Here is a 15442-nt window from a genome sequence, read left to right as displayed (position 1 = left end):
CCATCGGTTTCTGGGACCAATCAGAACAGTGAAAGTGTTTCTGTTCTAGGAGTCGTCATGGAGGTACTCTGATCCAGACTCATTGTGGAGAACAAACTAATGTTTGTGGGCGTGGCGTAGCGTTTGGCCGGAGCAAGGAGATTGGTTAGCCGTCTGAAACAGTGGAGTGTGCGCCTTGTTGTACTGTTGACGATTGTTCGGCAGCTTCTGCTGCTCTTTCGGCGTGGTGCAGGTGTACTACGACTCTGTTTCATGACGCGTGCCAGAGCAGCTCATCCATTGTCGGGAGAAATGATCGTGCATATTAATATATGTTCATTGCATCCAAATAAAAGTTTATTTTCTACCACACCCACGGATTAGCAGGTGGAGGACTTCTGTGAGAGGTCGTCATTATACCTAATTTTGACCCTAGACCAACGGAGGGAGTCTGCTGCAGTGTTGGGAGCAGTTGTATGAATCCAATCGTTACGTCAAGCAAAGCTCTTAACCGTGCCAAGCGGCTCTTAATTGTTCCCTTTGATGAATTGTGGACGTGACTGTGGAACGGTCTTATTCCGTTAGAACTTTAGTATGTTAGTAAGTTTGTACCTTAGTCACATGGGATATCTCAGACAGCACTGGCCTGATTTTGACTAAACTTGGGTGAATGATGCGTCTTGCCATAGAGATCTGGCATTTACAAAATGACACTGATTGGCCAGATGATGGTGCTGAAAATGTAAACTTTTGAAAGGTCACGCCCTTTCCACCCGTTTGACCTAAAGTCATGAAATTCGGTACATAGGTCCCTTTCCTCACAAGGAACCAATTTGCCTTTGACTTTGTGGCTAGTTACCACAGCCACAAAGTCAGAAGGACCGCCTACTCGACCAATCAGATGAGAGAGTGTGTATGCTGACCGGATTCATAAGTGCCATGGGATCTTTAGTGACCACAGAGTCAGAAGGCCCGCCTCCTCAACCAATCAGATGACCGCCTTCATAAGTGCCATGGGATCTTTAGGGACCACAGAGTCAGAATGCCCACCTCCTCGACCAATCAGATGAGGGAGTGTGTATGCTGACCGGCTTTAGTGACCACAGAGTTGAGACACCTGTTTAAAGTCCCATCTTCTTCCATTTTGTTGAGGAACATTCCATTGTTAGTTAGCAATTCAACATTATTATAACTAAATTAATGTTGTTAAAATGTATTTTATACATTTCAATGACCTGTCTTTGCAATTACTGCCTTGTTAATTTCAGCCTCATATTTCCTTTGGCTTTTGTTTGTCTGTCTTTGCTCTTGGTGACATTCATACGTCTTTGTGCCAACAACATGAAATGGAACCTCATTTAAATAGGAGCCTGTTCCTCTCCCAACTGTTGTTTTCCTGTTAAAGGCTGGGCATCTGGTGAAGGCCAACAACATGATATATTACTATTAGAATGAATGTTAGTGACATTGCCAATTCTTGTTCCCGAATGTCATCAATATACACACAATTCCCCATAATGACAAGGCAAAAACTAGTTGTTTGAAATGTTATCAAATTTTTAAAATAAAAATACATATGACGTTTACATAAATATTCAGAAGCACCTTGGGCAGCAATTACAGCCTCGAGTCGTCTTGGGTTTAGTTTCCACTGTTTAGGGCCGATAGGGTACACTATTCCCTAATGACTCTACAAGCTTGGCACACCTGTATCTGTGAAGTTTCAGCCATTCCTCTCTGCAGATCCTCTCAAGCTCTGTCAGGTTGGATGGGGAGCATCACTGCACCGCTATCTTCAGGTCTCTCCAGAGATGTTCGATCGAGTTCCAAGTCCGGGCTCTGGCTGGGCCACTCAATGACATGCAGAGACTTGTCCCGAAGCCACTCCTGCGTTGTCTTGGCTGTGTGCTTAGGGTCATTGTCCTGTTGGAAGGTGAACCTTCGCCCCAGTCTGAGGTCCTGGGTGCTCTGGAGCAGGTTTTCATCAAGAATCTCTCTGTACTTTTCTCCGTTCATCTTTCCCTCGATCCTGACAAGTCTCCCAGACCCTGCCGCTGAAAAACATCCCCACAGCATGATGCTGCCACCACCACGCTTCACTGTAGGGATGGTGCCAGGTTTCCTCCAGATGTGACACTTGGCATTCAGGCCAAAGAGTTAAATCTTGGTTTCATCAGACCAGAGAATCTTGTTTTTCATGGTCTGAGAGTCCTTTAGGTGCCTTTTTGCAAACTCCAAGCGGCTGTCATGTGCCTTTTACTGAGGAGTGGCTTCTGTCTGTTCACTCTATAATAAAGGCCGGATTGGTGGAATGCTGCAGAGATGTGAGAACCTTCCAGAAGGACAACCATCTCCACAGAGGAACTCTGGAGCTCTGCCAGGAGTTCTTGGTCACCTCTTGGTCACCTCCCTGACCAAGGTCCTTCTCCCCCGATTGCTCAGTTCGGCCGGGCAGTCAGCTCTAGGAAGAGTCTTGGTGGTTCCAAATTTCTTCCATTTTTAAGAATGATGGATGCAACTGTGTTCAATGCTGCAGACATTTTTTGGTATCCTTCCCCAGATCTGTTCCTCAACACGATCCTGTCTCAGAGCGCTACGGACAATTCCTCCGACCTCATTGCTTGGTTTTTGCTGTGACACACACTGTCAACTGTTCAACCTTATATAGACAGGTGTGTGCCTTTCCAAATCATGTCCAATTAATTGAAACAGAATGCACCGGAGATCAATTTCGAGTCTTATAGCAAAGGGTCTGCATACTTATGTAAATAAGGTATGTCTTTTTTATTTTTAATACATTTGCAAACATTTCTAAAAACCTGTTTTCACTTTGTCATCATGGGGTATTGTGATGTCATGATGGGGTATTGTTTGTATATTGAAGATTTTATTTAATCCATTTTAGAACGTAACAAAATGTGGAAAAAGTCAAGGGGTCTGTATACTTTCTGAATGTCATTTAAACAAATGTTTTCCCGTAAATCGGAATACACTCCCTCATCTGATTGGTCAAGTAGGCGGGCCTTCTGACTTTGTGACTGTGGTAACTTTTGAATTTTGTGAAAAACATTTAAAACGCTACTCTTCTGGCACCGAATGAATGTGAGGATCTGTGTTTATTGCGCTATAACCCAATACTACATCACATGATTGAATATTAGCAACTGTTGGCCTGGGCGTCTGTGTGTGTGTGCTGAAAGTAACATTTTGCCCCAGATAGTGTGCTGAGAAGCTGTGGTTAACCTTGAGCGAGAACAATATGCTTTCTATGCAGGTGCAAATAGCTCAAACAATGTTACAGAACTGTCTGACCTCAGTCTCTGGGGTGTGGGAGCGTAATCTACACAGCAACAGCGCCGGACACCAAGGAGCGCCAAGAGGCTGGGACCAGCCTGAGCGCCGGCGATAGGCTGAGCAAGTTTAAACCCCGCTCAGCCTCTACTGTGATAGGCCAACAGACGGGTTGGAAGTACGTCTATCACAGTATAAGAACAGCTGTTTACTTACATCCTGCCAGTTCCCTGTTCTATCCTGCGAGGTGTTACAGTGAACCCGTATATACGAAAATTGCATTTACCATTTATCGCTTGAGTGGTGCTGTTTCAACTTCGACATTTAGCGTTCCCAAATTAAACTGCCTCGCTAAAATGCTAAAAATAATTCTTGCTCGTACAATATGCATATTATTATTACTATTGGATAGAAAACAATCTCTAGTTTCTAAAACCGTTTGAATTATGTCTGTGGGTGAAACAGAGCCCATTCTGCAGCACATTTCCTGTCAGGGAGTGAGATTTCAGAAATTGAGGTCCCTGTTCTGAGGTCAGTTTATAAGTCCCCATGTAAGCCATCGGGCTACATGCACTGCATACGTCTTCCTCTAGATGTCAGTAAACTGGGAGAATTTGATGGAGTGGATTGCGCAATCTGGGACCCTTTATAAGCCCGTGGAACGGAAGTAGCGTTCTTTTCAACTGGGCGTCTGGCGCATCAGGGACATTACAATGGCCTCCTGCAAAGCTTTCGTTTTAGCAGTTCTGTATCTCCGGTCATGTTTTTATTCGTTATAGTTGTTAAAGACATCATAAGGTAGTTAATTTAAACCGACTTATAGCAGTTTATAGCAGTTTATTGCGATTTTCCTGGAATTCTTTGTGATGCGCTTTCACGAGTTGGACACCTCTCCAGTGGGTGGCTAACGTTAGCGGCTATTTCGACAGGACAAGAGGACATCTTTCAACCCAAAGACCATTGTTCTGGAGAAAGGACACCTTGCACAAGATTCTGACGGAAGCTCGTCCAAAAGTAAGAGCTATTTATGATGTTATTCCGTATTTATGTGGAAAAATGTAAAAGTGTTTGGTCGCCGTTATTGCGGCACTGGTCTGGCTGTAACGCACACTGTATGTCTAGTAACGTTAATTTTAAAAATCTAACACCGCGATTGCATTAAGAACTAATTTATCTTTCATTAGCTGTCCAACTTGTGTTTTTTTAGTCAAGTTTATGAATAGTTTTCGATTAGAATAGGTGCTAATCCAAGATGGCGCCGGACAGATTGTTTAAGTTTTGCCCACTTTTCTCATTGTATAACCACGATTTTTGTGGCTAAATATGCACATTTTCGAACAAACTCTATATGTATGTTGTAATATGATGTTACGGGAGTGTCATCGGAAGAATTCTGAGAAGGTTAGTGAAAAAATTAATATATTTTGGTGGTGATAATGCTATCGCTCTTTTTGCCTTGAATCAATGCTGGGGTAATGTTTGCACATGTGGTATGCTAATATAACGATTTATTGTGTTTTCGCTGTAAAACACTTAGAAAATCTGAAACATTGTCTGGATTCACAGGATCTGTGTCTTTCAATTACTGTACGCTGTGTATTTTTAAGAAATGTTTTATGATTAGTAATTAGGTAATACACGTTGCTCTCTGTAGTTATTCTAGTCGCTTTGGTGAGTTTTGTGATAGTGGCTGCAATGGTAAACTATGATTTATACCTGAAATATGCACATTTTTCAAACAAAACATATGCTATACAATAAATATGTTATCAGACTGTCATCTGATGAAGTTTTTTTTTGGTTAGTGGCTATTTATATCTTTATTTGGTCGAATTAGTGATGGCTACCTATGCAGGGAAAAATGGTGGACAAAAAAAAGTTGTGTCTTTTGCTATGGTGGTTAGCTAATAGAAATACATATTTTGTCTTCCCTGTAAAACATTTAAAAAATCGGAAATGATGGCTGGATTCACAAGATCTGTATCTTTCATTTGGTGTCTTGGACTTGTGATTTCATGAACATTTTATTATATGATATCCCTGTAGCTTTAGGCTAGCCTCTACTTGCTACCAAACCCGGATCCGGGAGCACCCCCCACAGTAAAAAAGCTGACTAGCATAGCCTAGCATAGCGTCACAAGAAAATAGTAGCATCTAAATATCATTAAATCACAAGTCCAAGACACCAGATGAAAGATACAGATCTTGTGAATAAACCCATCATTTCTGTTTTTTAAAATGTTTTACAGGGAAGACACAATATGTAAATCTATTAGCTAACCACGTTAGCAAAAGTCCCCACTATTTTTTACTCCATCAGTTTTACTCCATCAGCAGCTATCACTAATTCGACTAAATAAAGATATATATAGCCACTAACCAAGAAAAAACCTCATCAGATGACAGTCTGATAACATATTTATGGTATAGGATAGGTTTTGTTAGAAAAATGTGCTTATTTCAGGTAGAAATCACAGTTTACAATTGCACCGACCATCACAACTCGACTAGAATTACTATAGAGAGCAACGTGTATGACCAATTTACTCATCATAAAACATTTCATAAAAATAGACAAAGCATAGCAATGGAAAGACACAGATCTTGTGATTTCAGACAATATTTCAGATTTTCTAAGCGTTTTACAGCGAAAACACAATAAATCGATAAGTTAGCATACCACATGTGCAAACGTTACCAGAGCATCGATTCAAGCCAAAAGAGAGCGATAACGTAATCATCGCCAAAATATATAAATTTTTTCACTAACCTTCTCAGAATTCTTCCGATGACACTCCTGTAACATCATTTTACAACATACATATAGAGTTTGTTCGAAAATGTGCATATTTAGCCATAAAAAAACGTGGTTATACAATGAAAATAGTATCAAATCAAGCCTCAAAATGTCGGACGTCATCTTTCAGAGTGATCTAGTCTAATCGATAACTAATCATAAACTTGACTAAAAAATACAGGGTTGACAGGAATCGAAAGACAAATTAGTTCTTAATGCAATCGCTGATTTACATTTCTAAAATTATCCTTACTGTGCAATACAGGGTTCGCCAAGTGAAGCTATAACAAACAAAATGGCGGAAAATGCGTTTAAAATATTTCGACAGAACAACGATTTATCATATTAAATATTTCTTACTATGAGGTGATTTTCCATCAGATTCTTGGGCAATGTATCCTTTCTTTGGTCTAATCTTCTTTTGGTCGAAAGATGTCCTCTGTCCTTTGAAATGTCCACTAACGATCGACCGGGACCCCGAAACGTGCCCAAAGCTTCAAAGTGCACCACAAAGAAATTCCTCAAAATCGCACTAAACGGATATAAATTGCTATAAAACGGTTGAAATTAACTACTTTATGATGTTTTTAACAACTATAACGAGTAAAAACATGACCGGAGAAATACTACTGGCTAAACAACCATTTGGAAGGAGGCAAGTCCGATGTCCATCTTGCGTAAGACGCGCGAAGGGAAAGAACGGTACTTCCACGTTTTGTTGTTTTATAGTGGCTCTGATTGCGCAATCGACTCCATTCAAAGCGTCATGACGTCCTGACACCCAGAGGAAGACGTAGGCAGTGTCGGTTTCTCCATAGCATTTACAGGCACCTTAAAACCGACCCCAGATCAGGGGTCAAAATTTCTGAAATCTGACTCCCTGTCAGGAAAAGTGCTGTAGAAGTAGTTCTGTACCACTCAGAGACAAAATTCCAACGGCTATAGAAACTAGAAAGTGTTTTCTATCCAATAATAACAATAATATGCATATTGTACGATCAAGAATTGAGCACGAGGCAGTTTAATTTGGAGACCAAAAAATGCTAATGCGGAACAGCACCCCCTATAGTTGCAAGAAGCTAGGCTATGCTAGTCAGCTTTTGTGATGGGGGGGATCCCGGATCCGGGTTTGGTAGCAGTGAAAGGTTAATAAAAATACTTAAAGTATATTCGGTGACTCTGAATCACATTTGTCTTGATACCAGATTTGAATTGACACAAATCCCTTATATCGATCTGCACCAAACTTGATATGTGGCATCTATGGCCAAAGGTCTCTAAACACCCATGTGGACTGTCACATAAAGGCATATAAATCAGTCAAGGATATTTAGTATTGCAACAACATTTGCAGACACTGTCAAGACTCAATATATTAAAGAACATTCCTATCAACCACACGGTGGTGCTATAATGGGCACATGTTTATATCTCTTGATCTGTTTGACTCCAAGTACTGAAATTTGGCACACATGCTCAGGGATATGAGTCTAGCTAACCCCAAAAATATCTCAGACACCACTGGCCTAACCTTGATGAGACTTGGGTGAATGATGCGTCTTTCCATAATTCCGGCATTTGCTAAATTACACTATGCAGATGATACAGTGATATATGTGCATGCAAAGAGCAAACAACAAGCTGCACAAGAACTCACTACTGTAATGGTCCAGGTTACTAAGTGGCTCAGTGACTCGTGTTTGCATCTCAATGTGAAAAAAACTGTTTGCATGTTCTTCACAAAGAGGGCAACAGATGCTACTGAGCCAGATGTCTATGTGTCAGGGGAGAAGCTCCAGGTGGTATCTGATTTTAAGTACCTTGGCATCATACTTGATTCCAACCTCTCTTTTAAAAAGCATGTGAAAAAGGTAATTCAAATAACCAAATTCAACCTAGCTAATTTCCGATTTATACGAAATTGTTTGACTACAGAGGTAGCAAAACTGTACTTCAAATCTATGATACTCCCCCACTTAACATACTGCTTGACTAGTTGGGCCCAAGCTTGCTGTACAACAGTAAGACCTATTCAGTCTGTCTACAAACAGGCTCTCAAAGTGCTTGATAGGAAGCCCAATAGCCATCACCACTGTCACATCCTCAGAAAGCATGAGCTCCTGAGTTGGGAAAATCTTGTGCAATACACCGATGCATGTCTTGTATTCAAGATCCTAAATGGCTTGCTTGTTCTATGTTGCTATTGTCTATATTGTAATTGTTTTTAATAACCTGCCCAGGGACTGCGGTTGAAAATTAGCCGGCTGGCTAAAACCAGCACTTTTACTGAAACGTTGATTAATGTGCACTGTCCCTGTAAAAATAAAAATAAACTCAACTCAAACACTGATTGGCCAAAGTGGGCGCTGCATCATTCGTAGGGGTCAACATGTCAACTAACAGATAATAACTCCTCCTGCATAGTGTAATAATACATATATGTATATAATGAATGTCCACTAGTTGCTAACACAGTTAAAAGATATGAATATTTTAATCCAGAAAGGTCTGAAATGAATCAAATCCCTCTTTTCTCCGACATGGTGGAATAATGGGACTTTTAAGACAACTGGGAAAGTCGGAGCTTTGGGCACACACGTACACATGGATTTAGTGTTGTAGATATGTGGTAGTAGAGGCCTGAGGACATGGATTTAGTGTTGTAGATATTTGGTAGTAGAGGCCTGAGGACATGGATTTAGTGTTGTAGATATGTGGTAGTAGAGGCCTGAGGACATGGATTTAGTGTTGTAGATATGTGGTAGTAGAGGCCTGAGGACATGGATTTAGTGTTGTAGATACGTGGTAGAGGCCTGAGGACATGGATTTAGTGTTGTAGATATGTGGTAGTAGAGGCCTGAGGACATGGATTTAGTGTTGTAGATATGTGGTAGTAGAGGCCTGAGGACATGGATTTAGTGTTGTAGATATGTGGTAGTAGAGGCCTGAGGACATGGATTCAGTGTTGTAGATATCTGGTAGTAGAGGCCTGAGGACATGGATTTAGTGTTATAGATATGTGGTAGTAGAGGCCTGAGGACATGGATTTAGTGTTGTAGATATGTGGTAGTAGAGGCCTGAGGACACACACTTAATATGTTGTGAATGTATTGTAATGTTTTAAAAATGTAGAACTGCCTTAACTTTGCTGGACCCCAGGAAGAGTAGCGGGAATCCATAATAAACACAAATACAAAGGCTTATATAATTATGTACATTCTGCAATTTGAAAAGCATATGATGAACAACATCAGAGGGTTTATACTTGTATCAAATCAATCAAAGCTCATAATCAAAACCAAATAGACATTTTTAAATATTTCATCTGATATTAGACATGATCATGTCTCAAAATGAAAAAACAACAAAAGTAACCGTATTCTGGTTACATACAATTTGATTTCATGAGGATGAAACAAAAACACAAATGATCAGTCAAAAACTCAAGTCAGAACACAGCCTCTCTATTCTCTCATGTGATTTCAGGTCCTCTGACTGGGAAAATGTCTTTCCACAATGAGAGCAGTGGTAGGTCTTCTCCTCCTGTGTATGTATTCTTTCATGCTTATTCAGCTGCCTTAACCAGTTAAATCTCTTTCCACACTGAGAGCAGTGGTAGGTCTTATCCCCTCCTGTGTGTGTCCTGTCATGCATAATCAGGGCTTCTAACTGGGTAAACCGCTTTCCACACAAGGAACATTGGTATAGCTTTTTTTGTGTGTGTATTCGCTCATGCGATCTCAGAGTCCCTAACCACCTAATACTTTTTCCACAATAGGAACAGGAGTAAGGCATCTCTCCAGAGTGTATTTGCTTATGACTTTTCAGGTAATCTAACCGTGTAAAACACTTTCCACACTGGGAACAGTGGTAAGGCTTTTCTCCTGTGTGTGTTCTCTTGTGTGATTTCAGGTGTTGTGATAGGATAAAACTCTTTCCACACTGGGAGCAGTGGTGTGGTCTCGCTGGTTTGGACGTCTCTGGGTCTGGTTCCCCTGAATGACTCTCCCCGCTGTCAGAGTGAGAGTCTGGTCGCTCTCCTGCTAAAGACAAACAAATGATTTAGTTAAATACTAAACAGAGCCCTGAATGAAACCGCCATGTGATAAAACTATCTTCCTAAGTTGTTTAATGGGCTGTGTCTGTGCGCCGGGTTCAGACTCACTAACAGAATATCCCAGGGAACTGAACAGTAATGACCATATCATGATCTGTTGAATAGTTTATACTATGTCCCTATCAAACATCGACTGGACAAACATTATTAGGTTTTACATGTATTTATTAGTATTTCACCATATTTGTTTTTGTTCGGTCCATTATCCTCCTTTTCTAGTCCAGTAGAATTTATTTGATATTTAGATTATGGGCCATTAGAATAGAGGGAGCCCTGTGGATGGGCCATTAGAATACAGGGAGCCCTGTGGATGGGCCATTAGAATACAGGGAGCCCTGTGGATGGGTTTATATCAGCTGCGACCTGGGGAGGGCTCTTGGGAAATGTAGTTTATTTTTACATATTCTATGCTGATATTGACTACATCTATTTACTTTAAAATGGGATTGAACTACATAGTAATCTACTATTACACATGTGTTACCTAGTAATACCTACTATTACGCATGTACTATATAGTAATACCTACTATTACGCGTGTACTATATAGTAATACCTACTATTACGCGTGTACTATGTAGTAATGCCTACTATTACGTGTACTACCTACTATTACACGTGTACTATATAGTAATACCTGCTATTACACATGTACTATATAGTAATACCTACTATTACACGTGTACTATATAGTAATACCTACTATTACACATGTATGCTGATATTGACTATATAGTACTACTTACTACATGTGTACTTATTCCCTCCTGATTCCGAGAATCTTCTGAGCCCAGGTTTTCTGGAAAACCAGGGAATTTATGCAAAGTTACCGGAATTATGCTACTTCCTACTTCCTATGAGTTTTAAGCCAGACTAGATCCCTCCATAACCTGAGGTCAGAACATTTGAGGTCAGGTTTTCAGAATATTTCCAATATTTAAAAAACACTTGTGTTCATCATAATAATAAATATACACCATGGCACACAGCCATGCAATCTCCATAGACAAACATTGGCAGTAGAATGGCCTTACTGAAGCGCTCAGTGATTTTCAACGTGGAACCGTCATAGGATGCCAACTTTCCAACAAGTCAGTTCGTCAAATTTCTGTGTTATAACAGGTTGGATATCTAACAACACTATAGGTAGGTGTTATAACAGGTAGGATATCTAACAACACTATAGGTAGGTGTTATAACAGGTAGGATATCTAACAACACTATAGGTAGGTGTTATAACAGGTAGGATATCTAACAACACTATAGGTAGGTGTTATAACAGGTAAGATATCTAACAACACTATAGGTAGGTGTTATAACAGGTGGGCTATCTAACAACACTATAGGTAGGTGTTATAACAGGTGGGATATCTAACAACACTATAGGTAGGTGTTATAACAGGTGGGATATCTAACAACACTATAGGTAGGTGTTATAACAGGTAGGATATCTAACAACACTATAGGTAGGTGTTATAACAGGTAGGATATCTAACAACACTATAGGTAGGTGTTATAACAGGTGGGATATCTAACACCACTATAGGTAGGTGTTATAACAGGTAGGATATCTAACACTATAGGTAGGTGTTATAACAGGTGGGATATCTAACAACACTATAGGTAGGTGTTATAACAGGTGGGATATCTAACAACACTATAGGTAGGTGTTATAACAGGTAGGATATCTAACACTATAGGTAGGTGTTATAACAGGTGGGATATCTAACAACACTATAGGTAGGTGTTATAACAGGTATGATATCTAACAACACTATAGGTAGGTGTTATAACAGGTGGGATATCTAACAACACTCTAGGTAGGTGTTATAACAGGTAGGATATCTAACACTATAGGTAGGTGTTATAACAGGTGGGATATCTAACAACACTATAGGTAGGTGTTATAACAGGTGCACACGTCAAAATGGGGGGATATCCTTCTTTAAGTGGCTGGGTTGTTCTTTCCTATAACACAAACTCCAGATTGTGGCTTTATGTTAATTCAATGGGGTATTATTACAGCAACTTGAACAAGTGTTACCGGTAATGAGAAATATGTCCACAGACACTTTTCATGAGAATCACCTCTTTCACCACATGATTTAGAAACCTAATTCCAACGGTCCATTATTCCTGTCATGGGAATCACCTCTTTCACCACATGATTTAGAAACCTAATTCCAACGGTCCATTATTCCTGTCATGGGAATCACCTCTTTCACCACATGATTTAGAAACCTAATTCCAACGGTCCATTATTCCTGCCATGGAAAGGCATGTTGAACACTCTTTAGATTAAAATGTAGATTTTTAACAAATCACTTAATTTCAATAGTTCATTCACAATGTGACCCGAGAAACCTAAAACCAACTTAGGATCGTTCACAGGGTAGGTTTTCCCATAGGATTGTTCAGCCTATGGTTTAACTCAAAAGCATTTACACGTTTTTATATATATACACTGCTCAAAAAAATAAAGGGAACACTAAAATAACACATCCTAGATCTGAATGAATGAAATATTCTTATTAAATACTTTTTTCTTTACATAGTTGAATGTGCTGACAACAAAATCACACAAAAATTATCAATGGAAATCAAATTTATCAACCCATGGAGGTCTGGATTTGGAGTCACACAAAATTAAAGTGGAAAACCACACTACAGGCTGATCCAACTTTGATGTAATGTCCTTAAAACAAGTCAAAATGAGGCTCAGTAGTGTGTGTGGACTCCACGTGCCTGTATGACCTCCCTACAACGCCTGGGCATGCTCCTGATGAGGTGGCGGATGGTCTCCTGAGGGATCTCCTCCCAGACCTGGACAAAAGCATCCGCCAACTCCTGGACAGTCTGTGGTGCAACGTGGCGTTGGTGGATGGAGCGAGACATGATGTCCCAGATGTGCTCAATTGGATTCAGGTCTGGGGAACGGGCGGGCCAGTCCATAGCATCAATGCCTTCCTCTTGCAGGAACTGCTGACACACTCCAGCCACATGAGGTCTAGCATTGTCTTGCATTAGGAGGAACGCAGGGCCAACCGCACCAGCATATGCTCTCACAAGGGGTCTGAGGATCTCATCTCGGTATCTAATGGCAGTCAGGCTACCTCTGGCGAGCACATGGAGGGCTGTACGGCCCCCAAAGAAATGCCACCCCACACCATGACTGACCCACCGCCAAACCGGTCATGCTGGAGGATGTTGCAGGCAGCAGAACGTTCTCCACGGCGTCTCCAGACTCTGTCACGTCTGTCACGTGCTCAGTGTGAACCTGCTTTCATCTGTGACGAGCACAGGGTGCCAGTGGCGAATTTGCCAATCTTGGTGTTCTCTGGCAAATGCAAAACGTCCTGCACGGTGTTGGGCTGTAAGCACAACCCCCACCTGTGGACGTCGGGCCCTCATACCACCCTCATGGAGTCTGTTTCTGACCGTTTGAGCAGACACATGCACATTTGTGGCCTGCTGGAGGTCATTTTGCAGGGCTCTGGCAGTGCTCCACCTGCTCCTCCTTGCACAAAGGCGGAGGTAGCGGTCCTGCTGCTGGGTTGTTGCCCTCCTACGGCCTCCTCCACGTCTCCTGATGTACTGGCCTGTCTCCTGGTAGCGCCTCCATGGTAGCGCCTCCATGCTCTGGACACGACGCTGACAGACACAGCAAACCTTCTTGCCACAGCTCGCATTGATGTGCCATCCTGGATGAGCTGCACTACCTGAGCCACTTGTGTGGGTTGTAGACTCCGTCTCATGCTACCACTAGAGTGAAAGCACCGCCATCATTCAAAAGTGACCAAAACATTAGCCAGGAAGCATAGGAACTGAGAAGTGGTCTGTGGTCACCACCTGCAGAACCACGCCTTTATTGGGAGTGTCTTGCTAATTGCCTATAATTTCCACCTGTTGTCTATTCCATTTGCACAACAGCATGTGAAATGTATTGTCAATCAGTGTTGCTTCCTAAGTGGACAGTTTGATTTCACAGAAGTGTGATTGACTTGGAGTTACATTGTGTTGTTTAATGTTCCCTTTATTTATTTATTTGTAACGACCCTGGATTTATAAGCGCGGAAATCGACTCTGCCGCACGAGCATCCTTTTGCGGCACATTCGATAGAGCGCTGAACTTCGGGCTAGAAGGTCGAGGGTTCGAGACCTGCTCCCTGCTGTTTCATTACAATATATTAGTAACTTTTACATTTCAATACCTCGTCTTCAAGCATGTGACCTAGCAATCTTCAAGGACTGAAGAGTTTGTGCCCCCGTTTAAGACACTACTTACTGGTGTTACTCTGATCTCCCGTCTCCTCTTCCGCCTCATCTTTCAACGTGCCAGTAATCTGCCCCTCCATCTTCACTCCGAAAACTCCTTCCTCCTCCTCTTTCAATCTGAAAGCGTCTTTCTCTGTCACAGTAACTTCTTTCTCTTCTTCTTTCACAGTAACAGCCTCATCCTCTACTTCTTGTTTAACTGTAACAGCCTCTTCTTCTTCCTCCGTCCAGCAGACCTCTTCTTTATCAGAGTGGCTTAGTGAACTCATGGTCGGGGATGTTAACTAGCTAGCTACTTAGCATTAGCGATTAGCCTAGTGCAAAGCTAACTTAGCAAGCCAGCTACCTGACAAACAACGTAAAAAATTAACGTTACATTAAATGGACCAACAACTAGACACGACAGAAGTATGTTTAAAACACAGTGACTGATGTTTTCGGCAATGTTGGCTACGGAGGTGGGCGACTAAATGTTTTACTGTTGATGTGGTGTCCCGTCCACTACATTAGACGTCACACTAGCAGTATCGCTTGAAATATGCACATCGCCTTCTGCTGATTGGAGTGGGTAACGCAGTTGTATTTATTTTATTTGGGGGGGGGGGCAAACATTTGTTTCATAGAAGTGTAATATTTTATGTAAACGTACAAAGAGACGCGTGTATTGATGGATTAGTGCGGATTTTGTAAAGAGAGAATATAAATACTATAAGACACAACAGTAGTAGGCCTGATTACCAACAATGACGAGACATCTACAAAGCTGGGACCGAGAGACTGAAAAACAGCTTCTATCTCAAGGCCATCAGACTGTTTTTTAACTATCACTGAGCTGGTTACCACCCGGTTACTCAACCCTGCACCTTAGAGGCTGCCGGCGTATGTACATAGACATGGAATCACTGGTCACTTAAAAAATGGAACACTAGTCACTTTAATAATGTTTACATACTGTTTTACTCACTTCATATGCATATACTGTA

At 41.3% G+C, this 15442-nt stretch overlaps 1 protein-coding gene across 1 annotated transcript; it reads right to left on the bottom strand.

Moving 5' to 3' along the window:
- Positions 1-9372: 9372 nt before the first annotated feature.
- LOC139547298 (zinc finger protein 391-like) lies at positions 9373-14982 on the bottom strand. The gene is made up of 2 exons (XM_071356347.1): positions 14470-14982; positions 9373-10107 (listed from the first exon to the last, which is right to left on the bottom strand). Exons 1-2 carry the CDS (start codon positions 14726-14728, stop codon positions 9503-9505), a joined length of 864 nt encoding a protein of 287 aa, XP_071212448.1. The 5' UTR covers positions 14729-14982; the 3' UTR covers positions 9373-9502.
- Between the last annotated feature and the right edge of the window lie 460 nt (positions 14983-15442).

The sequence above is a fragment of the Salvelinus alpinus genome, chromosome 2 (assembly GCF_045679555.1).
Source record: "Salvelinus alpinus chromosome 2, SLU_Salpinus.1, whole genome shotgun sequence".
NCBI lineage: Eukaryota > Metazoa > Chordata > Actinopteri > Salmoniformes > Salmonidae > Salvelinus > Salvelinus alpinus.
The sequence above is the reverse complement of the archived record's forward strand: the minus strand, read 5'-3'. Positions and strand labels throughout refer to the sequence as shown.

Excerpts from the sequence above, each read along its gene's own strand:
- LOC139547298 (XM_071356347.1), bottom strand. The coding sequence starts at position 14,728 with ATGAGTTCACTAAGCCACTCTGATAAAGAAGAGGTCTGCTGGACGGAG. Across the intron at positions 10,108-14,469 it reads GGGAGATCAGAGTAACACCA|GAGAGCGACCAGACTCTCAC; the intron begins GTAAGTAGTGTC and ends TGTCTTTAGCAG.